The 26,068-nt window shown below is 34.7% G+C and overlaps 2 protein-coding genes across 3 annotated transcripts; one reads left to right on the forward strand and one right to left on the reverse strand.

Moving 5' to 3' along the window:
• Nucleotides 1-1,062: 1,062 nt before the first annotated feature.
• On the forward strand, nt 1,063-2,082 carry LOC109236445. The gene has a single exon (XM_019402626.1). The coding sequence runs from the start codon at nt 1,261-1,263 to the stop codon at nt 1,990-1,992; it is 732 nt and encodes a 243-aa protein (XP_019258171.1). The 5' UTR covers nt 1,063-1,260; the 3' UTR covers nt 1,993-2,082.
• A 15,398-nt stretch (nt 2,083-17,480) lies between these two features.
• Nucleotides 17,481-25,166, reverse strand: LOC109236414 (vacuolar-processing enzyme-like). 2 transcript variants are annotated; one of them, XM_019402590.1, is made up of 10 exons: nt 25,050-25,136; nt 24,791-24,917; nt 24,063-24,227; nt 23,823-23,979; nt 22,978-23,063; nt 22,638-22,837; nt 22,354-22,402; nt 18,878-19,087; nt 18,117-18,323; nt 17,481-17,906 (listed from the first exon to the last, which is right to left on the reverse strand). In XM_019402590.1, exons 3-10 carry the CDS (start codon nt 24,156-24,158, stop codon nt 17,724-17,726), a joined length of 1,188 nt encoding a protein of 395 aa, XP_019258135.1. In that variant the 5' UTR covers nt 24,159-24,227; nt 24,791-24,917; nt 25,050-25,136; the 3' UTR covers nt 17,481-17,723. The 2 variants fall into 2 exon arrangements, with proteins under 2 accessions (XP_019258135.1, XP_019258134.1); XM_019402589.1 differs by having other exon boundaries at nt 24,791-25,166.
• Between the last annotated feature and the right edge of the window lie 902 nt (nt 25,167-26,068).

Here is a 26,068-nt window from a genome sequence, read left to right on the forward strand (position 1 = left end):
CCATTTCACAATTGCGAACATGGCAGGGGTGGCTCAAGTGTCGCAATTGTGAGACTAGCTAGTTTCACAATTGCGAGGACTGTCAGGATTGGGGTAGGACCGCAACGACAATTGTGTCGCATTTGCGACGAGGACAGGCTTCGCAAATGCGAAGCTATTGTCACAATTGCGACTTCCTCTACGCTGCAGTGGCTGCATTTGCGAGAACTTCTTTGCAATTGCGAGGCTGCAACTGAACAAAAGTTAGAAAAGTCGGAATTTAGGTCTCAATTTTTATATTTTAGAATCTTATACTCGGTAGGAGACGCTTCGGCGAGGGCGTTTTTATCTACAAACATTGGGTAAACTAGTAAATATAAAACAATATGGTATAATATATTTCGAAGTTCACATCAAATTGATATAAACAAGTGAGCAAACTAAGTAGTTGCTGCGCTCATTAAGGATATGAATTGACAAGGAGAGAAGACACATTTCAAGTTTTCAACCACCACCGCTCCTTTCATTCTCCTAAAAGAGGGTAACACACCAACCTCCACTTTCTAAAGTAAAAGTAACGATACTATTTTATACTCCACATATGAATACTTTCATCAAACGGTCATTACCTTTTTTCTTTTAGTTGTACTGCTATATACAAGTAATAACTTTCATTTTTTGAGCTAGCGCTTGACATAAATTTGGTTAAAGTTTAAAAAAAGCGTTTTAAAAGTTGTGTTGAAAAATAAGTTTTGAAAGTTGAAGTTGTGGACATGCATTTTATTTGAAAAAATTAATATTTTGTGAGCGGAAGAAAAAATCACGGGCAATTTTTGGGAACTTGAATTTTTTTCAAAATTTACTAAAAAATTGATCATATTTCATGAACAACCAGTATTTTAAAAAAAAAAGTAACAATGAAAATGTCAAAATCTATGACGAGACGGGGGATAAATGTAGTGAGGGAAAACTAGGGTGTATCGACCTTTCAATAACAAAGACTTAAGTTTACATTAAAAGGATAAAAAAATAATTAAATAAGCAAGTAAAGGAACATATTGGGAGCGTGTGGAGACAGAAAGTGAATCATAAAAAGAGAAAGCTTCAACTTTCTGTCTTTCCATTCCTATCGTTTCATCCCCTTTCTATTGTACTTAAACAATTCCCATTGTGTTCTTCTACCACATTACTTACATCTTTATGAGGACATATTCAGGAGAACAAGCCCTACAAGAAAGATATATCAACTTTTCTTTGTTCTTACTCTAGAATCAGTTACCAATGTTTCTAAAAACCTCCATTTCCTCTACCAAAAAGCTCTTCCAAAAAACCCTAGATAGTGTCAAATCCTTTTTCGCCGGTGGATACCAAAAGCTTCCACAAAGCCCTCCATGCAGTCCCCTATTTCTTTGTGCTGGCGGAGCCGATACCAATGTCAGCCGAAGCTACACAGAGCTGGAAAAATATTATACCGACTTCAGTGCCCATTGGGATTACGGAAAGGACAAACCCAAGAGGAAAAGCAAGAATAAAATAATATCTCCATCAGCAATTATCTCAAGGAAAGAAGACGACGTTCACCAAAAGATCGTTAGGTTCACCAAAGTGAGCCCAAGAAAGAGTAATTATCAGGTTTTGGAAAAAGAACGTCAAGATCATGATAGTTGTCAAGTTCTTGGCTCAAATGATGATTTAAAGAGGAAGAAGATTATGTATGAAGGAAAGAAGAAATGCCACGAATTTCCGAGTCCAGGAGATGACTTAAGAGAGGAAAGGAGTTATTTGGTGGCTCAAAAGCTAAAGGAATTGAAAATGTTAGAGAAGAATAACGAAGAGCACGGTTGGGATATTGAAGAAGTTCTTTATTACTACTCGCGTCTCACTTGCCCGACTTATGTTGAAATTGTTGACAAGTTTTTCATGGAAATGTACTCTGAACTTTTCAACCAGCAAGCGTCTTCTTTTGGGTATATTAATCATAATATGAGCCTCCAAAGAGTTAACTTGTATTAACTAGCTGCGTGATATCTTCTTCTGTTTCTTCTTTTGTTGATTTTCTAGTGATCATCTGGAAAATAACACGAATACTTAGCTTGTCCATTATTCAGTTGTCTTGCTTCCTCATTGTTCTAGCTTTTTCTCACAAAATAAATAGGAGTAATATAAAAGGAAAGAAAAAAGAAGAAAATTGTCACTTCGATGTCGACCAGTCTTAGTTTCTTTTTCCTCAATAGTATATTTTCTATATGATTATTAATTCCTTAAAAGAAAACATTTAATTCAATTACGGCTTTGTTTCTCTCGGTTGAAGTGTATAGGATAAAATATGTTTATATTAAATGATCGCACGAGAGAGTGACACATGGAATCGAAGACAAAAAATAGTTGAATCCGAAAGCGACGATACAGTATGTTATCGGAGAGAATGATACTCACAAAGATGAAATAAATGTCTGCCACCCGTTAGCATTTAGTGATGAGTATTTTATAGTATTAAGTACACGGCCCGTTAAAAGGGATATGACATTCACTGCCTGCCGTTACACATTCTTCAATGCCCTCATAATTGACAGTAAAGGGTCACTTGATCCTAGGACCCTGTTCACTAGGTGCAACTATAAATAATGAGCTCTATTATCATTGTAAAGGACACGAATTTTCTGGCAAATACACACTACATTCTATTCAAAGCTCAATATAATGTTGATCTTCTTGTTTACTGATATCGTTGCTATTGTGCCCGGAAGCCCTGCTCCCGGAAATACTATCTCTGCTACTTTATCTCCATATCTCAAGGATAAATATTATATTTTTATTTAATTCATCTATTATTTTAGGATCAAATTAATTCACTTATCTATTGTCACACCTCCCTTTTTACACACCTACCCCGAAGGATAATGTATAGTGGAGTTTTTCTATTTAAAGTGACATCATTCGAAATGGGATTATTTATTTGATTTAGAGTCGCCACTTGGGATAGGATTGGCTTTTGGTGTCCCAAGTCACCGATTTAATTTGAATCCCAAATCGAGGAAAATTTCGACTTCTCAGTTGGAGTCTGCGAACCAGAAATTCTGAATAAGGAATTCTGTTGACCCGAGGGAAGGTGTTAGGCACCCCCGGATCCCCTGGTTCTAGCACGGTCGCTTAAATTATCATAAATGGCTAAAATCTGATTTTTATACATGTTATCCTATAGTGCAATTTAAAAATTATTTACCGCTTTTAATTGAAACTTTAAGAAGGTGAACGTTGTTTAAAAACATATTTTCGGATCACGTCACATGAAATGCACCCGGATCCTCGCCATATTTTTAGTCAACGTTTTTGGATTTGGATTTGGGTTGCATGAAATGCACACCCGTATTTAGGAAGGTAAAATTATTAAAAAGCGCGCCTAAAGTGACTAACGTATTATTATCTTTGCAGGAGGCCGTGAAATTAGCTAAACGGCACGTCCCGAATTCTAAGTATTTTGATATAAGCATTTAATGAGGGCCCCGCAATTTTGTGTGTTTTGTTTGGCGAGGCTCATCTCACTTTATTAATTTTAAAGGCACGTCCTAAAGTAACTATGATTTTCTATTTTTATTATTTGTCTCTAAAGGGCTAATTGATTTACATCTATAAATTCAAACCTCAAATTCAAGTCCGAATTCAAACAAAACGGAGGACCCTTTTAATTTGAACTCGCCACCTAATTCGAAATCCAAATTTATACTTGCGAATCGATTCCCCATATTCCTAATACATTTTTAAGGGTTTTGATCTATAACAAACTTTTTGGGCCTTGAATGCAAATCAAGTATCGGGCTTCACTTATAGGAATAAGAGTCAATTGGAACTGGAAATAATCAAGTATTTGAGCACTAGTATTTTCAGAAAAAAAATGGGACCCATTAAACTAATATATTGATTTTCATGTGCGCTGTTTGAACTCATTTTGTACATATCAAACTATCTAGACCTATTTTCATAACTACTGAACATGAATTAACTACACCACACTTCACACCTAGTAATACTGTATTTATAAATCTATTTGGATCTATTGAAAACAAATTAACTCCATTACACTTCTTAACTAGTGCCACAACCTAAAATAGATTAAAGTGCTGGCTACGTAAAACTCGCATGTTTGTAAAATCAGCTCAGTAATCCACCAATTCAAAATCTATAATACACAGTCCAAATTAACAGTCCAAAACGCATTTATTTACTAACGTCTACTGAACTGAACTGTAAACAATAAACAACATTCAAATAAGCCTAGATTTGGCAGTTTTCCATTTCAACTTCAATTGGAGCTACATGGAAGCAATTTGAGGGAGTGTACCTGGTATTTGAAAATATAAGAGAAGAAAAGAAGGTCAGCGGTTGAAGACAAGCTAGCAGCAATAGAAAACCAGCAATGAATGAGCAACAGGTAGCCCAGGAACGATTGAAAACAAAGAGACCAAAGCAATCATCCCTAAACCAAACTCAAACAGCACCCCTTTATCCAAAATGAACCCAGAAATCAGCTACAAAACCACGTTGAACTACCAGCTAGCTCGAATCACTCAGATGTGACAGAAAACTGAAAGTGATTCAAGGATATGCAATGAAACAGTAATATTTTGGATTTTTCCTTTGTTTTTTTTTTTGAGGATCTAAATGATCTAATCTAATTGGAAAGAGTTTCAGATTTTCAAGTTAACAATTTTGGATTTGGTTTTGAATTTTGAATTTTAGGTATTCAAAGATTTTGGGGAATTTTTTGGGGGAATTTTAGAGGGCTGACATTTTTTGGGAATTTTTTCGAGATTGAAACTTGTGAATTAAGGCATTGGACATGCCTTTTATAGGCAAGGATAAGGGCAGCCCTCAGATTTTCAGTTTTGCATTTTCCATCCTTTCCTAATTTTCATTTTTGCTTAAAAGTCCCTTATTTCCTTACTTCTTTCTCAAGTTATAGCCACTAAACTTCCTAAAATTCTGTTTTGAACCCTATCTAGAATGTTCCAGAGATTTCTACTAGTTGCTACCAAGATTCTTTCTATCCAAAAGCCTATACTACCCTTGAACTTTAACCTGAATTACTAACTATGTCGAACTAACCCTGACCCCTCCCTGCCCTAGTTAAAATTCAACTATAGTTAAAAAAACTAAGTTATTCAGCCATATCCGATCACCTAAACCTAATTACTTTGAAAACACTGAATTAAAGAACAATTACCAATCAAGATCATGCATCGAAGAACTAATTCGAACCATTACTACAAAAGCTAATTACGGAACAATTACTGAGCTGGAAATTAACTAAACATCGATTCAAAACAACTAATTAGAGTATTAGTGATTAAACAAAATCAAAGCAAAACTGAAAAACCAAACCAAAAAAAAAAAAAAATACGGATGCAAAACTGATCTTAAAGGGAAAACCTAGGCTAAATTATTGACCAAATATGCAGGAAATTAATTCAAATGTTAAAGCGACCTAATTAGGCTAAGTGATTAATCCAAACAGAAACTTAACTAAAATTTAAACGAACTAAGGGGATTCAGGGAGAGGGAAAGGAGACAGAGAAACAAAATATGAGCAAAAGATACAGAAAACTCACCATCCTAAAAGCTTAAATCCCAATTTGACCTTCTGATTCCGTCCCCAAATAACATTAGTCCTTTGTTCTTAGCAAGAACGAACGAGTAACATTATTAGAGAACGGAACCAAACCAAAACTCCAAAAAAAAAACGGACCAGAAGCCTAGCATGCTCAAGTCTCGAATAAGACTTTTCAGATTCAAAATTCGAGGGATTTGAATGGCATTCGAGGGATAAGGACGCCGGAATCAAGATGAGGGAGGGGAGGTGACCCTAGGGTATTAATTTGGTGGGATTTGGACACGGGCGCCGCCGTGCACGGTGGTGGCGGCGCTAGGATTTGACTTATTCGAGGTGTTAGGGTGATATTTGGAGGGAATCAATGGGGGATATGGAACGGGGAGGTGAAGGAGGAGGGGTGGTGTAAGTTTCAGGGTCGTTGGACAAACGCCGCCGCCGTGGGCGATTTTCGACGGCGGAGTTAGGGCGGAGCCGGCGGAGGGGAAGGAGGTACGAGGAAGAGAAGCCTGTCTTTTGGGTTTTCCATTTTTTAAGACACTTTTATTTTAATCTATCACCAATCATGGGCCGTTGGATGAGAGCAAAGGGACGGGCAAGATTGATTCTAGCCTAAAGATATCAAAACGACGTAGTATTGGCATGATACTACGTCGTTTGAATGGTGTGGGGCAATGAAAATTGGACCGGGCATATGTGCGGATTGGGCTAGACGGGTGTGGGTTGGCACATTATTTCAATTGGGCTAGCTGAATATTGTGAATAAATGGCCCAAAATGACTGGCCTGTTTTCTCATTTATTCCTTTTTTGTGTATTTTACTTATATATATGTTATTTATTATTTTTTCGAATTTTCTGATTTTATTGTGTAAAATAAAAGACCCAAATTAAATCCACTAATTAACTAATTCCTAATTTAAGAGAAAACTAAATCAAAAAATGTAAAAATGCAAAGTTTAAGATTGTAAAAAGACTATTTTGTTATTTTCCTTTTATTTCAAATGATGTTTAATTAATATAAAAATCTAGAATTAGGTCCTCAATGCAAGTATGCTATTTTTGTATTTTTCATGAGTTATATCAATCAAAAAATGCACAAAATGCAAACAATCACAAAATCATGTAATTAATTCCCTAAAATTCAAATAATAAAAGAAAAATTCTAGTTCTAATGAATTTATAGGAGTAATTTAAGAGCGGCAAAAATCAAGTGCTCACAGTATATTTATCTTATAAAAAATAATATTAATATTCATATTGGGAAGAAAACTTATGCTAATAAGATGTTAGCCACGTATTTACAATTGGTTAAATTGAATCTTATTGTAAAAAAAATATTATTTATCAATATGAAGATTTGAGTATCTTAATTCAAAGTTCTAAAATATTTCTACTGTTAAAAAATAGATAGTCTTTCTTTCCATTTTTATAAGGATTTAGTATTTTTGTTTTCTTTTTTCTATAAACTTCAATATTGTCTAAACGAAAATAAGATAGTAAATCCACAATTAAAAATATTTTTGGGGCCTCAAAATTTAGGGGCCTAAAGCAAAAGCTTTATTAACTCCTTTTATGTGAATATATTTGCCCCTTACTCTTGTGGTGTGTTCTTCCGGTCTTTGGTCGCGATCTTTAAAATCAATTGTAGCTTTTATTTGACAGAAAACCTCATACATCTTGCCTCCAGATATGAGGTCATAAGTACTCCCTCCGGTCCAAAATAAGTGATTTTTTGGATGTTTTCGCACAAATTAAGAAATCCACCTTTTAGCATTAATTAGCAATGGAATTGACCATATTAACCTTTACTACCTCACATAAACACTCCTAACACATATTCCAACACCATTTACTTCAAGGACAATGTAGGAAAAAAATAATTAATTCATTCTTGAAATCTGAAAAAATCACTTATTTTGGACCATAAAAAAAAAGGTCAAAAAATCAGTTATTTTGATCGGAGGGAGTACCTCCAACTGCCCAAACACATACACACCTAGTACGAGCCATAAATACTTCCTTTGATCAATTATTGATTGCTTTTCTATTGTACTTTTTTTATCCTTTCTTCGACTCCCGGGTTCATTAGTTAACGTACTTCGTTTGTCTTTTCATCAAAATTCTAAACTACAATTATCTCCTCATAGAATTGAAAAAATTCCATCAGTACACTGATTCAGATAGGTGTTTTTATCTGTTGAAATTCAGATAGGTGTTCCATCAAGGGAAGAACTTGGACAATATTTGCTAACCATCGAAACGAATTGAGAGTGTTCAGGTTTGGCAAGTTCTTCAGAAGTACCGTATCTTGCAAGTGTTTCCTGTGCTTTCATCAAAATTGTTTGTAAATACTTTCCTTGAGCTTCAACTCTCAGTTGTAAATGTCTTTGTACCTGAAAATTATGGATCAGCTTGTTAAATTTACCCTATCAGGTACGGGTGTTAAATGGGCGGGTGAGATCAATTTTGGGCGGGTCAAAGCCTAAAAGTTACTTGGGTTAGAATGGATTAGGTCACGATGGGCTAAAATTTGGTCATAGCCCAACCCGCCTAACTTTTACCAAACTTTAATTTTTGAGACTGATTCTGGACACTTCATTCAGCTTTTGACTAGTTGGCTTCTCATGTGCATGTATATATCAGGAGTGACAAGGGAGACACTCTCAGTGCATCGTATAACCACATAGTGAGTCCCCTGTCACTACTGTTGTTGGCACGGAGGTGACCCATAGCTTCTCTACAAACAAGAATATCATCACTGTCAGAACTCAACAACAATTGGATCCTTTGACCACAGCGAAGCAAGGGTTAACTTTGGCGAGGCAAGTGCTCTGGTTCACCATGAGTGGCGTCCAAGGTCTCTTTTTACCATTTCAAGAGAAGTAGACACTAAAGCTGTTGACAAAAGTGTCAATTGGACTGGCCTTGGCTCTCATGTCATAGGCTAGTCAGAGGTATAGAACAGTCGTACAATTAGAGAACTTGTTTTTGTGGCAATCTGTTGGTGGTTTTGAAACTGTATATCATTGGCTAGTCCGTTTACTTGTCAGCCGTCACAGTTTTGCACTTGTCTATCTTTTAAAATGTTTCTCCAGCGTACCAAAGAATCTAAAACAGGCGTCTAACTCATGACTAAAGAATTTCCTATTCTTCTTCCACTATCCTTTTGTTAGGATAAGATCTTACAGTAGTATTATTTCAAGTGTCATTTTTTCCAGAGGATGGTGATGTTTGGGCGGTGCATTGGGTTGGCTTGTGCGCACCTCGACTTATTCCATCTGTTACTTAGTGTTTTTATCTCCAATAGGATTTGAACTTCAATCCTCACGGTTTTTTCACCTAATTTATTGATCACTAGACTACACCTTTGAATAGGGGTATTCAAACCGAACCAGAAAACCGCAGCAAACTGAAAGTCAAATCAAACCGATTAAAAAACCCGACTAGGTTTGGTTTGATTTGGTTTGGCATTGAGTAAAAAAACCCGAACCAAACCGGCATATAAATATATAATTTTTATATATACTTTTAAGATGAATTTTCTTTAAAAAATGTAGAAATACTTGAAATGCTCTCGTGGGATGTACTAATATTTAATAGAACTATGAAGTGCATTCATTTTTATTTACTATAAATAATGGGTTGTATCACTTTCTTATCGAGTGTTACTGAAATGCGTCAATCATCTCTTTGTTCTTTCATATTCATATGTCAAGATTTCTTATATATCCTTTTCAAATTTGAAATGGTATTTCGATAATTTAAATTAAATAGAATATATCATTATTTAGGTATTATCTTGTTTTTTATGTTTAATTATTAAATTCAGTTAACTTTGAAAGCGTACATTAATGAAAAATTATTATTAGACAACTAAGAAAATAACTATCATGTGTTACTAAAATAATTCTCCCATAAAAATATTTTAATAGATCATATGTTTATCAATTTTTTTAAGTTGTACTAAACATATATTCATTTATCAAAACTTTATCTACAACTTTAACAAAGTAAGATTAAAAAATATTCACGTAAAAAAATCCGAAAAATCCGACAAAATCGAATCAATCCAAACCAATATAGTTGATTTAATTTGATTTTGATAAAAACCGAATCAACCCAGCCTATATACACCTATCACCTTTGGTTGTTATTTCAAGCGCCGTTTGATTTGGTTGCAATATGGAAATTTATTTCAAGCATCATTTGAGTAGGTTGCAATATGGAAGTGGCTTGAAAGCACTGCGTGACCCTCACGCACCAATGGAAAGACTAAACGTGGTTCTTGAAATTAGTCGTATAAGTCGACCAACTTTTCCTTTTAATTTAGAAAAATTAACCTAAATAGCCACACATTCAACCGCTTAAATTAAAATAATCGATGGTGGTATATGTATAATTTAAGTATTATATATGTATCATTATGAATAATTAATATATTAACTATATATATGACCAAAAAAAATAAATAATGAATATGACAGATTATTTATCATATGGCTAATTTGTTTTTTTTATGGAGGGGCTGATCTAATCAAACCTAGATATACTAACAGCAAGACTTTTGTGGTACCCTCTCTTAGGGCTGTGCACGGATCGGATCAGATCGTATTTAGCACATTTCGGATTCGAATTTTGGATTTCGAAATTCTAGAAATTGCAATCCGAATCCGACCCGAATTATATCGGATCGGAGCGGATTTTAAAGTTTGGATCGGATCGAATTTCGGATCGTATTATTATGCCTCAAAGTGCAAACTAATATGTATATTTTATTTGTAAAAGAGTCAATACATTAAGAAAAATTCATATTTATGCAATTATGAGAGTTCTATGGTGCCAATATAGCTAAATCTAGCAATTGTAAAGGTAATAATTTGGAGAAAGATGTAAAGGAAGTACTGACTATCTGAAATTAAAGTGTAGTATTTATACATTGCCTAATAATTTCGGATTTCGAATCGGATCGGATTAAAATATACCAATCCGAATCCTATCCGAAATTCAAAATTTTAATAAATACAATCCGAAATCCGATCCAATCCGAAATCCGAAATTCGAAATTGAATGGATCAGTTTGGATTTCAGATAACCGATCTGAATGAACAGCCCTACCCTCTCTCCCCACCTATGTGCGTTGCTACATTGCCACATCTTTGGCAATTACCAAGGCAGGGGAAACTATTTATCCGTCTTGCCCCTACCTATTTTTTTAATACCTAGTGCCAACCAAATGAAGTTAAACTAAGCTATTAAATCAAGCCAAGCAAAACCAATTAAAGCCAATCCAAGCAAACCAAGCCAAATCAAGTCAATTCAAGCCAAGCCAAATCAAGCTAAGCTAAGCCAAAAGGGTAATGGGTGGTAGGTAAGGGTAATTAATTTTAACTGGGCAGGTATATATTGTAAATAGTTTTCAAATAAGTAGAAAAGAATAATTATTTTAAGCTCAATGAATTGCATAAATTCGAATCAGGATACAGTGACGGCTCAAGGCCAAAGCCACTAAAACAAAGATTTTAGGCCCCTAAATTTTTGGGTTCCTTTTTTTTAATTATTATTAATAGTAGGTGGTATGACTAATTTCTGTAAAATTATTTAATATCGTAAGGTAAAAATTATTACAAATCTTTTATAAAAATATGGGAAGAGAACTTTTTAGCCTTGTGATTGACCAGCAATGGCGGATGTAGCCGTAGAGCTACGGGTTCAACTGAAAATTGTAATCTTAGAAGGAACATAGATATATACGTGAAAAATAATAAAATTTTGACAAATATTATATTTTGAACCTATTATTTTAAAAGTTAAACTCATCAAATTAAAATTTTAGATCTGCATACATTGATTAGCTATATTATCAATTGAAAAAAAGATTTTGAAAATTTTTGATTAAAAATTTTCTAATAGAGGGATATTTTCATAATTACCTATGGATTTTAAAAATATTCCATAATCTACAACTTATAATAGAATAACATATTCTACAACAAATGTATAAAACATATACGTACTTTAAAAACGGTAAATCATCATCATACTATATTATAAGTGTGAAGACCCTAAGTCAAAATTAAAAGACTAAAATATCCTTCAAAAGTTGAATGACCAAGTTACCCTTTACTTAATGATTTATTTGAACTAACTTTATGTGGAGCAATTTATTAATTAGGTTAATTAACTTTAAGTCAAAAGTTAATTTACAAACTTACCTTGCCGTTATTCATGATGTTAATGAATTAGCTCATCCGTTGAAGAAAACCAACAAATATACAATTAAATTGTTAATAAATTATCACAAGCGATGAAGAAAATCATGAGACACTCGATGAAGTAGTGCAGATAGAGGTAAAGACATACATCAAGGTGTTAAAGCAGATGGTGTAGTCGAGCTTAGATGTTAGAGGTAAAAAACTTTTTAGGGATACGTACATAAGGGTAATTTTGGAAAAATAAATTAAATTTTTTTTTGATTATATTAATGGACACTTATTTTGAACCAAAATAAAAAGAAAAACTGGTCACTTATTGTGGATCAGATGGAGTATTAAAAATGGTATCTGAGTAGTTATTTTTCACAACTATTTAAGAACCTAATCTTGATACGGCAATAGAAATCGATCCAGTAATTTGTTATCAAGTAAGGATGGCATGCAGAATTTGGTTTGTATCTGAATAGTCTGTTTTTTTCTTTTTTTTTGCTACACTATATATGGATATGCTCTAAACTCTTTGAGGTCAATGGAATATGGTAGTGTTAAACCCACAGTGCTTTCCTTATTGTACTTCCTTACATATATATATATATTTTATTTTTATCTCGAAGTGCATCTGATTAGCTTTTATCATTTTATGTGGAAGAAAGTTGTCTTTCTTCCATCACTACTTGGTCAATTTCCATGGCAATATTTAAGTATTGACAGTCTACTAAAATATAGAAAAAGGAATATTGAATGTTTCATTAGCAACCAATGAAAATGATATGAATCTAAACTCTAAAGTATCACTCGCAATACATATATATAGTTTACGATATTCTTTTGCAACTACTTTTGCTTTCTAAATTGATTCGATGTTCAAAAAGTTATTTGAATAACTACGCAGTGTGCAAAAAAGAGGACAATAAGGAGAGATTTATTTTCATCCGGATATCTTTGAATACCTTAGGCTTGCTTTCTTTCTCAACATCATTTTAGATGTTCATGACTGGCGACACCCTGATGTCGGGCTGTGTTTTATTCCGCAAACTGTTTTGTTACCTTATTTTGGGATTTTATTCTGTTAAAGACTTAGTATTTATTGTTTTAATCGCTTTGAGATGAATTGGGAGTGTATCGGCTGGCCTTGTCTTCACGAGAGTCGCCATCACGACTGGGTCCGGGTTTAGGATCTTGACAAGGTGAGACCAGATTTTATCTGTCTTAACCTCATTTATTTCTAACCGTTAAAAAAAATAGGGACAAAGCATTTTAGTTGTGAAAGTGTTATTACGTAATTTGGGTCAGTGTAGGCCTTTTAAACAGTTGGCATGCAACCAATTTTGTAATTCTACTTCTTTCGCATGTATGTTTTCATGCAATTTGCCTTCTATATTATATTATATAAACTTTATTAAGATATCTCTATTGATATAATTTGTGTTTTATTTATTGAATACTTCCTTTAAATGATTTATGTTGGAATCTCACGTAAACTAAGCAATACTCATATGTAATATATGCAGACAAATACATGAATGGAGGGGTGCTCCAGCGAGTTATTCTAGATGTTGGAAGTTTAAAGATTGGATATATGATATCAACTATCAAGTGATACAACACTCTAAATAGAAAGTTACATGCTCGGTAGAAGAAACAGAAAAAATTCAGCATATGTATTTTCAATAATCTTGTTGACAATTAAAAAAAGAATAATTGAAACCAAGTTGAAAATACGTCATTAAATATGGTCAAATAATGTTATATGCATAATTGAGCATTCATTGAGTAACTTTGATGACAAAGTTTTTTTTATGTCTGCCGCCTATACTTAATTCTGCAATATCTTTTTGTGGCTAACATAGATTATCTCATGGAATAAAAATAATAGAGAATAATAAAGTGATCAAATCACGAGAAATTAAAACATAAAACTGTCTCCTTGAATAGTTGGATATAGTCATGCTTTCTTTCACTGATTAATATTAATTTAGAAATATACGTGCATCCCACGTGTCCAGTAACTAGTTTCCTAATAAAGGGGAATTCTATTTTGAAACATATCCCATAATTAGCTCATAAGAATAATTCAATTTATTAAATATTGATTAGTACTATAAATACATTAGGTTACCATTATAACATTATCTCTTACACAATACATCCTCCATTAAAATAGGGACTTCATAAATATAGTTGCATAATTTCGGATGAAAGCTTCTCCATTCTTTCATCCTTATCATCTATACAATATTAATAATACAAATACTATATGTTAGTATACAATATACAATATACATATATATAAAGCTCTTATATATACTGTATATTATATATAAGAATAATAATAATAATATACAGTATATATAATATATAATAATATACAATAAATATTATATATAACTATACAGTATATACAATAAATATTATATATAACTATACAATATACAGATATTAATTAACGCTTTCAAAAATACATAGAACAATTTTAATATAATCTACCTTTAATTTATAAGTGTATACACATAAATAAGTATTATACAATATCCTACATACAGCATTCAGTATATAACATTGTGGGGGGAGAAGACAAGTTGTGAATGATTCCAATTCAACTCCGTTTCTGAAGAAACTAGAGAGACTTGTGACATTATTTTGATGAGAGAGAAAATATGTAATTTTAAATTTAATGTAGTGATATGCTTTAATTGGTGTAATCCGTATTTTTTAGGTTCAATATTGAGTTTTAAGAGAGAGATATTAGGGATGAAAAGTTATGTATAATTTAAATAAAAAGGTAAGATTTTAAAATAAGTTGTATTATATATAATTTTCAAAAAGTGATTGTAAGTTATTTAAATAAGTCTTATAAAAGTTGTATTCTATGTAAATTCCTCATAAAGATTTTAGTTTAAGCCACTGACTTTTTTAAGCCGTCCAATGACTAGGAGGAAGAACTAAAGAAGAATGAGTTTGAGAGAGGCGAAAGCTAGAATGATGGATGATCAATTATGCTTCAATTCGTAGATTCAATGATACAAGAATTAAGTTCTTGTATTATGGACTAGTTGAACGTTAAATGTCTAGAAAAAGGTCGATATATAAAAGGACATAGAAGAGTGATGTGGCATCTCTCTATTTATTTTTTTGTCCATTTTTGGCTTTTTCCTTCTATTTTCTTATTAAAAAACTTACAGTCTTTTATAATCCGTTCAAATACAATATGCGAAGAGTCACATTTATACTCACAAGTCACAACCGTTCCTAAGAAAGACATTTATAGACACAGCCGTTACTTTCAAGGGAGATTTACATAATTACTTATGGTAGTTCCCAATAAAGAAGGAAATCAATTCTGAAACATATCTCTACATCAATCTGTCCCTAAATATTCTCCATTACATCAAAAGAGTTATTAAACTACAGTACTATCGCTCAGTTTTACTTAAGTGTCACATAAAATATTACCTTTGTTTCCTCCTAGTCACTCACTTTTGTGGTTTACCAGATTATTAGCAAAAACTTCGTGTTCATGAGCAGAAACTGTCAGGATAAAAAATAACAGGGCGTCATGAGAAACCTAATAGATGCAAACCTTGAACGGCGATATATCAGACACAGAAAAATATACTAAAATATGCATAAAAATATGGTTTGGCCTATATATGAAAAAAAACATAAGATCATATTGAGAGAAAATTCCCCCTAAACAAAACTCTCTAAACGACCACATTGTGCATGCTATTGTATGTTCTAGTTGTGAGAAGGATTTCTTCAATTTATAGATGTCCAAAACTTTTTTTCCCAAGAAGGCCAAAATTATAATTTCCTTTCAGGAAAAATAAAAGCAATTATGGTAATACTTTGACTTTCCTTTAAGAGAAAAGTGAAACTCAAATATGGTAAGAAAATCAGAGCAAAACCCTAACCTTTTTGGGCCTGATTTTCGGACAAGATTTGATTCACCTTCTTCACGTGCATTATCTTCATCATTGCTGCTTGTCATGGTTAAAAATAGGTATGGGTTAAAAGTTGGAGCGTCGTGCATTGAAAGTGAACACGAGTTAAAAGTATTGGAGTCCTACATTAAAAGTAAGCAAGGTTAAAAGTGGAGTACGTTAAAAGTGAGTAGGGTAAAAATGAGAGCCCATGTATTAGAAGTAAGCATGGGTTAAAAGTATTAGAGCCCAACAGTAAAGGTCGTGAGCAGGGTTAATAGTGGCGTCATGCATTAAAAGTAAGCATGAGTTGAAAGTTGGAACCCACAAACATGGGTTAAAAATGATTTTTGTTTTAAAGATGCAACAACATGTATGTTGAAAATTTATGGTTGAAAGTGTGTCTCCACATGTAGTACTCAAGACTTTTTTTTTGGATAAAAATGTTTATTATCGTCAAATTGGTTATTGCTTGATCTGAACCCGCCTTGAACCTGTCTCCAACCTCGTTGAACCATTAGCTCTGATACCACTTGTTGAGATCGAAAATAACAGGGCGTCATGAGGAAGCTAATAGTTGCAAACATTGGATGGCGATAAACAGGCACGCAGAAAAATATACTAAAATATGCATAAAAATATCTTGGCCAATTGTCCTACATATGAAAAGAAAACATAAGATCCTATTGAGACAAAATTCTCACCCTAAACAAAACTATCTAACGATCAACGACTACATTGTAGATACTATTGTATGTTCTAGTTGTGAAATGATGTCTTCAACTTATATATGTCCAAAATTTTTTTCTCAAGACAACGAATAACCAAATATGGAAGAGAATTATATTTTCCTTTCAGAAAAAATTAAAGCAATTATGGTAATACTTTGACTTTATTTTAAGAGAAAAGTAAAACTCAAATATGATAAGAAAAACAGGGCAAAAATCCTAATAAAAACACAATTAATATTCATTTTGTTTAAGATAACTAATTATGGTCTCATTTCCTTCATTCATGTGCCAACCATATCCCAGTTTGTTAAAGCACCTCACCAGATTTTAGCACATACCACCCTACCAAATTCAAGAGCCCTCCAGAAAACAAACAACCTTCAAGAACATTTGACCAAAGAAACAAAGAATTCAGAAGTACGAGAACAATTGCCAGATAATATAATAAGAAAATGTATATTTTTAGTCGATCACAAAAATAATAGCCGGCAAAAAGTATATTTTTTGTATATATGTATGTTATATAAATATATTATACATATTTTATACACTTTTTAGCTACCGAATGCAATTAATTTCGGCCGATCGGCCAATTTTGTATTTTGCCATATTAATAAATGCAGGATTAATTTCCACACAAGCTGAAGCCCCAAAAATACTGAAAGCAACTTCTCTTTGTAATGTTTAATTGTTCATTTTCTCTCTCTCTCTCTTTGAAAGGTTAGTTACTGCAGATTTTCTGAGGGGAGGATAAAGAGACCTTAAATTCCACAACAGAATTTGAATAACATCCACCATTAAAAGATATTACTACCAAATAGCCATGTTGAACTCTATGTTTTCAGAGTTTGTGCTAATTATCATGAGAAGAGGTCCGTGGGAGGCCAGAACTTACAAAGAGAAATACTAAGTTTATTTTTAATATGGTTATTTTTCATATTTTCGTATTAAGTGCAATCACCATAGTTATTAAATATCTATCCTAGTGAGTTAGGCTTATCAATTGCACATAAACATACTTCAGCTCACTTATAATTAATGCTTATCAATCATATGCATTAACACAACAAAGTGATAAACATCTGTCAGCTTTACTTATACAAGATCACCCCCATGTTAAGAAAGAAGCATATGTACAATCATTTTTTTTAATAACCAATGTACATTAGTTTTTTTAAGAAAAGGCATATTTACAATCATTTTACATAAAGATAAACATGAAGACAATGATACCAAGATGATCATACCCTGAGAGATCAGAATTTGTGTGTCCTATGCACTAAATCCCTTGTCGAGCGAACTCCAAGAGTTGGAAGGAATACTCACACAAGCTTGTGCTGATGCTTTGGCTATCTGCTCCATTTTTATACCAGAGTTGCATATGTTAGCAACAGCACGCATATGTTTCATTCCATACTGGGATAATGATCCACAATGTGTCTCAAATGTTCTTACCTGAAAAGGGTTAAGGAAATGACATCTTTGATAAGCACAATTCCAAGCAGAACAACAGGGAAATAAGACAGAAATTGCCACATCGTCAATTGTCGTATGAATAGCTCTGTATATTAAAAAGACCACCCAGCCCCCAGCCAGATCACCATTCATTAGGTAGGTAAAGATTCTGAAGATAAATGGTTGAATAGAGACATAGATTATGCTTACAAAGGATTTAAGACAATCCCAATCATCAACAAGAGGTTCGTCAGTAGGTCTGACTCTAATCAGCACCTCAGGACTTTTCTCGCTTCCGAATAGAAGCTTCCCAACAAGTGCAATGCTGTCATCTATGTGCATTCTGTGTGACATAGCTTCAGTCAGCTGCTTCTGGGCTTCAACTTTCCTAATAGAACCTTGAGGAGCCTTGAGGAACTTCCATTTTTCAGGAAAAACAAAGGATATTAGCTGCATCTAATTTTAAATCAAACCAAATGAATTATACCCAGCAGTATGACTGATCAAATCAAGTAAGAGACTTACAAATGACAATCTATATTTACATGTTATGACTGATTCCTAGGCATTGCGAAATTAAACCTTACAATTATGCTCTCTCTCAGATAAACCATAAATTTTCCTACTCCGGTGCATCTTAATTACAAAAGTCTCTGACCCATAATAATATCCTCAAACCGATCGATCTGTTTATCTTCACTTGTTAATTAGTCCAATATTTAATAGCTTATTGGGTTAAAAATTCTTGCAATGATCTTCGCAATATATGAGTTTCGTTGCCTTGAATGCTTCTCTAGAACCACAAGAAGCATCTGGTTTTTATTTCAGTTAGCCATCAAAACTGCACTCTTACTATTAAGGGTTCCATCAATGTAGTAACACAAGTGAAATATTCAATCAAATCACTTGGAAGTTGATGTTTGGACTATTAAATCAGAATATTACACTGGCTAAAGGAGCTTAGTGAATACCTTGTCCCAGAAATGCAAAAGATCTGCATCACGTTGGTTAATAGGCTTTGCGGAGAGCAGTGAGGAATTCTCGTCCAGAAAAGTGTGATTATCATTTGCGGGATTGGTCCCCATATAAAGGGAAAGAGGATCATCCATTAGCTTCAGATCACCATATTGCATGACATGGGAACTTGCAAAGGTAAACGAGTTGGCAGTTCTCCTTTTAACCTGCAAAATCAGGATGCCAGCAGAAGGATGTCAAAAGTTTCTTTTTAGAGAAAGAATAATGAAAAGGCATCCATAATCTTCCCTAGTAACGCACTAACGCTTGTCAGCTATTCTGCCTAATCATCTAAGAAGAAACCCTTCCTAAACCAAAATAAGCAAAAGAACTAAAGAAGAAGAAAGAACAACAACAGCAGCAACAACAACAACAGACCTAGTGAAATCCCACAAGTGGGGAAAAGAAGAAGAAAGAGAAATCCAAAAATTCCTTTCAAATGCATATACATAGTGTGAGAATGCACGGGAGAAAATATTATTGACTAATATTGACTTGTGTTTAACACGATACAATAAGCCCTATATATACACACATAACATATCCTACTCCTAATACATATTGGATTAGGGTTATTTACTCCTAATTACATGACTATTCTAACACTCCCCCTCAAGCTGGTGCATATAAATCATATGTACCGAGCTTGTTACATATGTAGTTAATACGAGGACCAGTGAGGGACTTGGTGAAAATATCTGCAAGCTGATCATTCGACTTCACAAACTTTGTAGCAATATCTCCCGAGAGTATCTTTTCTCTAACAAAGTGACAGTCAATCTCAATGTGTTTAGTTCTCTCATGGAACACTGGATTTGACGCAATATGAAGAGCAGCTTGATTATCACACACAAGTCTCATCTGACTAATCTCACCAAATTTCAACTCCTTGAGCAATTGTTTGATCCAAATTAGCTCACATGTCGCCATAGCCATCGCTCGATATTCTGCTTCTGCACTAGACCGAGCAACCACATTCTGTTTCTTGCTCTTCCAGGACACCAAATTTCCTCCTACTAAGACACAATATCCAGACGTAGAACGTCTATCAGAAGGTGATCCTGCCCAATCAGCATCCGAGTATCTAACGATCTGCTCATGGCCTCGATCCTCAAACAATAAACCTTTGCCTGGAGCTGATTTTATATACCGAAGAATGCGAACAACTGCATCCCAATGACTATCACACGGAGAATCCATAAACTGACTCACAACACTCACAGAAAAGGAAATGTCAGGTCTTGTCACTGTAAGGTAATTTAATTTACCAACCAACCGTCTATATCGTGTAGGATCGCTAAGAGGCTCCCCTGTCCTGGCAGAAGTTTAGAATTCGGATCCATCGGGGTGTCAACAGGTCTACAACCTGTCATTCCTGTCTCCTCAAGAATACCTAAGGCATACTTTCGTTGTGAGATCACAATACCTGAGCTAGACTGAGCGACCTCAATACCCAGAAAATACTTTAGTTTGCCCAGATCCTTAGTCTGAATGTTTTGAAAGAGATGTTGCTTCAATTTAGCAATACCATCCTGGTCATTGCCGGTAATAACAATGTCGTCAACATAGACCACCAGATAAATACAGAGACTCGAAGCAGAATGCCGATAGAATACAGAGTGATCAGCTTCACTCCGAATCATGCTAAATTCCTGGATAACTGTGCTGAACTTACCAAACCAGGCTCAAGGAGACTGCTTTAGACCGTAAAGTGACCGGCGCAAGCGACATACAAGGCCACGAGACTCCCCCTGAGCAACAAACCCAGGTGGTTGCTCCATATAAACTTCATCCTCAAGGTCACCGTGTAAAAAAGTATTCTTAATGTCCAGCTGATAGAGGGGCCAATGGCGAACAGCAACCATGGATAGAAAAAGGCGGACTGATGCTATCTTAGCCACGGGAGAGAAGGTATCACCGTAATCGAGCCCAAATATCTGAGTATATCCCTTGGCAACAAGACGAGCCTTAAGACGATCAACCTTACCATCCGGACCAACCTTGACTGCATACACCCAACGACAACCAACAGTAGATTTACCTGAAGGAAGAGGGACGAGCTCCCAAGTACCACTCGTATGTAAAGCAGACATCTCGTCAATCATAGCCTGTCGCCATCCTGGATGAGACAATGCTTCACCTGTAGACTTAGGGATGGAAACAGAGGACAAAGAAGATAGAAAAGCATAATAGGGTGATGATAAACGATGATAACTCAAACCGACATAATGGGGATTAGGATTAAGGGTGGTCCGTATACCTTTCCGAAGTGCAATCGGTGTACCAGAAAGAGACAAGTCCGCAGTAGGAGCAGGGTCAGGTGCAGGACGTGAATCAGCTGGGCCTGATGCTGGGTGCGGACGACGATGATATGTCAAAAGTGGTGTTCCTGTGGCAGGGAGTCTAGGAGGAGCCACACTAGACTCCTCAACGGTTGGAATGGGTAAGACTTCTGTAGCGGAAGGTGAAGGAGGAGCTATAGTAGACTCGGGTAAGACTCCTGTGGCGGAAGGTGAAAGAGGAGCTATAGTAGACGCCTTAAAGGTCGGTATAGGTAAGACCTCAGATATATCAAGGTGGTCAGAATGGTCAGAAGAGGTAAAGAAAGGTTTAGACTCAAAAAATGTGACGTCGGAGGACATAAAGTACCTACGAAGATCAGGTGAGTAACAACGATATCCCTTCTGAACACGAGAATAACCAAGGAAGACACACTTGAGAGCACGAGGAGCTAACTTATCTTTCCCAGGGGCTAAGTTATGAACGAAACAAGTGCTCCCAAAAACACGAGGGGGGACAGAGTATAAGGGTGATTGGGGAAACAATACTGCATAGGGTATCTGATTCTGGATGGGAGAGGAAGGCATCCGATTAACTAAATAACAAGCTGTGAGAACTGCATCGCCCCAAAAACGCAGCGGAACATGAGATTCAATGAGAAGTGTGCGAGCAGTCTCAATGATGTGCCTATTCTTTCTCTCCGCAACCCCATTTTGCTAAGGGGTATAAGGACAAGAGGTCTGATGAATAATTCCTTGAGAAGTCATAAACTGCTGAAATTGAGAGGATAAATATTCTAAAGCATTATCACTGCGAAAAGTGCGAATAGAAACACCAAATTGATTTTTAATTTCAGCACAGAAATTCTGGAATATAGAAAACAACTCAGAACGATCTTTCATTAAGAAAATCCAAGTACATCTTGAATGATCATCAATGATGCACAGCGATATGTTTCTCACTAAAGCTCTGATACCATGTGAGAATGCACGGGAGAAAATATTATTGATTAATATTGACTTGTGTTTAACACGATACAATGAGCCCTATATATACACACATAACATATCCTACTCCTAATACATATTGGATTAGGGTTATTTACTCCTAATTACATGACTATTCTAACACATAGTTGTCAAGAAACTCTTACCGGCTCATATTGCATTCCTAAAGTTTCTCTTTGAAGATTGTGTTTTTCACTGTTCATGTAGGTATCATAGTTAGTCAACAGAAAGCAGAATTTACAGAAACGATAAAAATACCACCTAAAAGAACTCGAAATCATTATATTTCCCAAATTACATCATCAAACTGTAGATAACACAGACATGCCACTCGCATTGGCAAGTCACCTGCTCACAAACTAGTAAGCCGTAGAACAAAGAGGAGAATCAGAAAGGATGATGGAAAGAAAATCTGAAATCCTGTGAATACCTATCTTCCATCCAAGATACAGCGTACAAGTCACCCAAGCAGGTCTGGTATTCTGGAGGAGGACCTGGATAGTCTCCTGGACAGTAGGTTCCCCAACTGTCCTCTTCAGCATTTGATGCTGTTGTTGCATAGATATTAAGACCTTCAGGTAGAAGGCCCTCAAATATACTCCCAGATTCACAAGCCTCAATGTAAAAAACCTGAAGATAATTTAAGGGATATAACAATAAGCGTACTGCGTCAACCAAATTACAAAAATCTCTTACCCTCAACAGTTACAAGCCACAGATAGAAAATTAAAACTGAAAAAAGAAGAAACGAACTGACAAAAGCAACTTACTAAGCTTTTGTATGTCCCTGAAGCATGCTTCCTTTTCAAGGCGTCAATTAAATCATCAGCATACAGATAAGGGCCACTAGGCATCCCTGATTTGTGAAAGTATAAGAATATATAAAGTTGCAGACTAGTAGTAATTACCAAACCTATTAACTGAAAAAACAATAACCAACATAGATAAATAGGCCAACTTCAGTTGCCCTACACTAACAGTTGTCAGTACTCCTAAGCATGAAACTGAAAGAGAAATGAACCCTTCTCCCTAGCAATATTCACATTGAATTCCATAATAACAACAACATACCCAGTATAATACCCACAAGTGGGTCTGGGGAGGGTAATGTGTACGCAGACCTTACCCCTACCTGAGAGGTAGAGAGGTTGTTTCCGATAGACCCTCGGCTCAAGAGAAGGTGAAAAGGATCACATTGAATTTCATATTGTGCCTAAATACCCAGCTTACAGCATAACACGGAAATCACCACAAAAACTCCAATTCGAGAAGAAAAGGGGGTGAGAGAGAGTGTGTGTATGTGTGTGTTTCAACTTTCAAGCCATAGATTCTGTCACAAATATGCAACTAGAATTTTGAAAACTAAAAGGGAGATACAAACTCATAAGTAAATAAAATCTAAAGCAAACAAGAAATAGAGCTAAATTAATCATATCCAATACATCTGGGCTACACAAGTAAAATAGAATACCAACTGAACAAGAACCAAACTGCTTCCTTTCAGGTAACCACAGATTCTTTTGGTTAGGTCTTGAGGAAAGAAAATTATATGATTGATGAAGTAACAAACAAGCACTAACAAAGAGGCATCATAAACTCCATGCAGGCAACTAACCAAGCACTCCAGGACCACCATGATCACTGTAGAAGATGAAGATATGATCATTCGGACCACTTTCCACCACCTTCCCACTGCCTCCACTAAGAGCGGCTTTATCCCCAAGGATAACAGCAAGAACGTTGTTGGCTGTAACATGATGCCCTGTATAATCCTGCCATAGGGAAATACTATCAGAATAGAGTACATGCACTGTTTAAGTTTTAATTAGTGATTCACACCTGAGAAAGAACCTACCTTTGGAACTCCTTTATAGACATCGTCACCATTAGGGCTATTTATGACGACTCCTGGCCTAGGATTCTCAGGATTATGAGCAATGTCATCATACATAAACACAATAATATTTTCATCCTTGAGGCCACCTTTCTTCAACAGCTGATATGCGTGACAAACATCTGCCTGGTACAAATATAGAGACAACATTTACAACGCTTATTAGCAAAATAGAAGCAAGAGCTCATAGAAAACAGTGCATTATTCTCATTCCAATAGCCTCGTCTGAGGTCCATTTCAAGTTTTCATCCATGTCTAACCAATATTTTTATGCAAAGGCAAATTCAGCTTACAAAGTAGCCGCTGCACCTCCAAATTCTCAATAATTAAGAATACAGTACTACATATTTTGGCTTTAGCTTTGTTCAAATAAATCACAGACATTTTTCTATTTTCATATCACCTTAATTACCAAACAGGCCTACATGTTGGTTAGGGTAACTAATATTAAGTCGACATGCTCATAAACAGCTACTTAACTCTAACTGATACTAAAACCAGAAAATACAAAAACTTTCAAAGCAATCATTTTGTCTTCTATTTATCTATTTATTTGATTATTCTTGTTTGCTATTCAAATGCCAGAGAGAGAGAGAGAGAGAGAGAGAGAGAGAGAGAGAGAGAGAGAGAGAGAGAGGAAAATCTTTAATTTGGTGAAAAGCTAAATTAGGGGCAAGGTGAAGAGTAACCTGGTGCCTGTAATTCCAGTAACCTCTTGATCCAGCAACCAGCACAGCCCATTTAGTACCAATTGAATCATCATCGTATTCACCACTGAAAAACTTCAATGCTTCCGACGGTAATTTCAGCACATCCCTGCCGTCAACGGTGGTGAGTATTGACAGTCCAATGATCAAGACAGCACTCACAACGTAGCGAACAATCATTGTTCAAACAAGGTAATCAAAGCTAGTAAATTTTTTTTGCAATGGAAAGCTTATCACTTACTCTTGAAATGAGTCAACTACTCTCTAGAGCAGTACGAGTTTCACGTTGAACAGGCAATTATCTGAGTTTCACATCACAGTTGGGAAAAAAAAAAAAAAAAAAAAAAAAAGAAGTTTCAGTGACGATATTGTCATTTTTAGTTTTTATGCTAGTCTATTAATGAGATGATTAGGCGTCATTAAGAATGTTAGATGTTGATTAAACTACTAAAGAGGAGATTAGCAAAATTACGAGGAATATTCCTTGTGTTCTTTTTTTCGTGTTGCTTTTCTATTCGTTAATTTTAATATTTAATATTCCATCCGTCTAGAAAAAAGTGATTAGCTTCCAATTCCAAATTAAGAATATCGAAATTATAGATTTTTCACCCTTTTAAGTTCAAAAAATTTGAAAAGTAATTTCATATTTAAATAAAAATTCTAGGACACGTGAAGTAAGATTTTCTAACATTTCATAAATATTAAGGTTTGATTTTATAATTTCAAAAGTTTGATAAATTTAACAAAACATCAAACTTATCACGTTTAAATTCTGAATCGCAAATAATCAATCCGAATCTATATACAATTATGAACCTTCTTAGTGGAATAATAAATTCGTCAAAACCCTCCTAAGAATGTTTTCAAATCAAACTTGGGGCTTGTTAATTGTTTCAAATTAACACAGCATTTTACTAAAGGTTCAAAAATATCATTTTCCAATTAAATTAATATTGTATTTCCTAATTATAGTTTTTAGTTCAATTGGTTCACTCACCACCCACGTAGCACTCTATTGAATATATAAATTATACAGTATGGACAGCTATGGTCAATGTCGTTGCAGTACAAGTAGGTATACCATCAACATCTATGCCGCAATAAATAACAAAGCAAATTGCTTTACTCCCTCCGGTCCAAAATAAGTGATTTTTTGAATGTTTTCGCACAGATTAAGAAATTTACTTTTTAGCATTAATTAACAATGGGATTGACCATATTAACCTTTACTATTTCACATAAACACTCCTAACACATATT

The sequence above is a fragment of the Nicotiana attenuata genome, unplaced genomic scaffold (assembly GCF_001879085.1).
Source record: "Nicotiana attenuata strain UT unplaced genomic scaffold, NIATTr2, whole genome shotgun sequence".
In the NCBI taxonomy this organism is placed as follows: Eukaryota; Viridiplantae; Streptophyta; class Magnoliopsida; order Solanales; family Solanaceae; genus Nicotiana; species Nicotiana attenuata.

Excerpts from the sequence above, each read along its gene's own strand:
- LOC109236414 (XM_019402589.1), bottom strand. The coding sequence starts at position 24,988 with ATGATTGTTCGCTACGTTGTGAGTGCTGTCTTGATCATTGGACTGTCA. Across the intron at positions 24,228-24,790 it reads ACTGGAATTACAGGCACCAG|GCAGATGTTTGTCACGCATA; the intron begins GTTACTCTTCAC and ends TATTTGTACCAG. Across the intron at positions 23,980-24,062 it reads TCTATAAAGGAGTTCCAAAG|GATTATACAGGGCATCATGT; the intron begins GTAGGTTCTTTC and ends TCCCTATGGCAG.
- LOC109236445 (XM_019402626.1), top strand. The coding sequence starts at position 1,261 with ATGTTTCTAAAAACCTCCATTTCCTCTACCAAAAAGCTCTTCCAAAAA.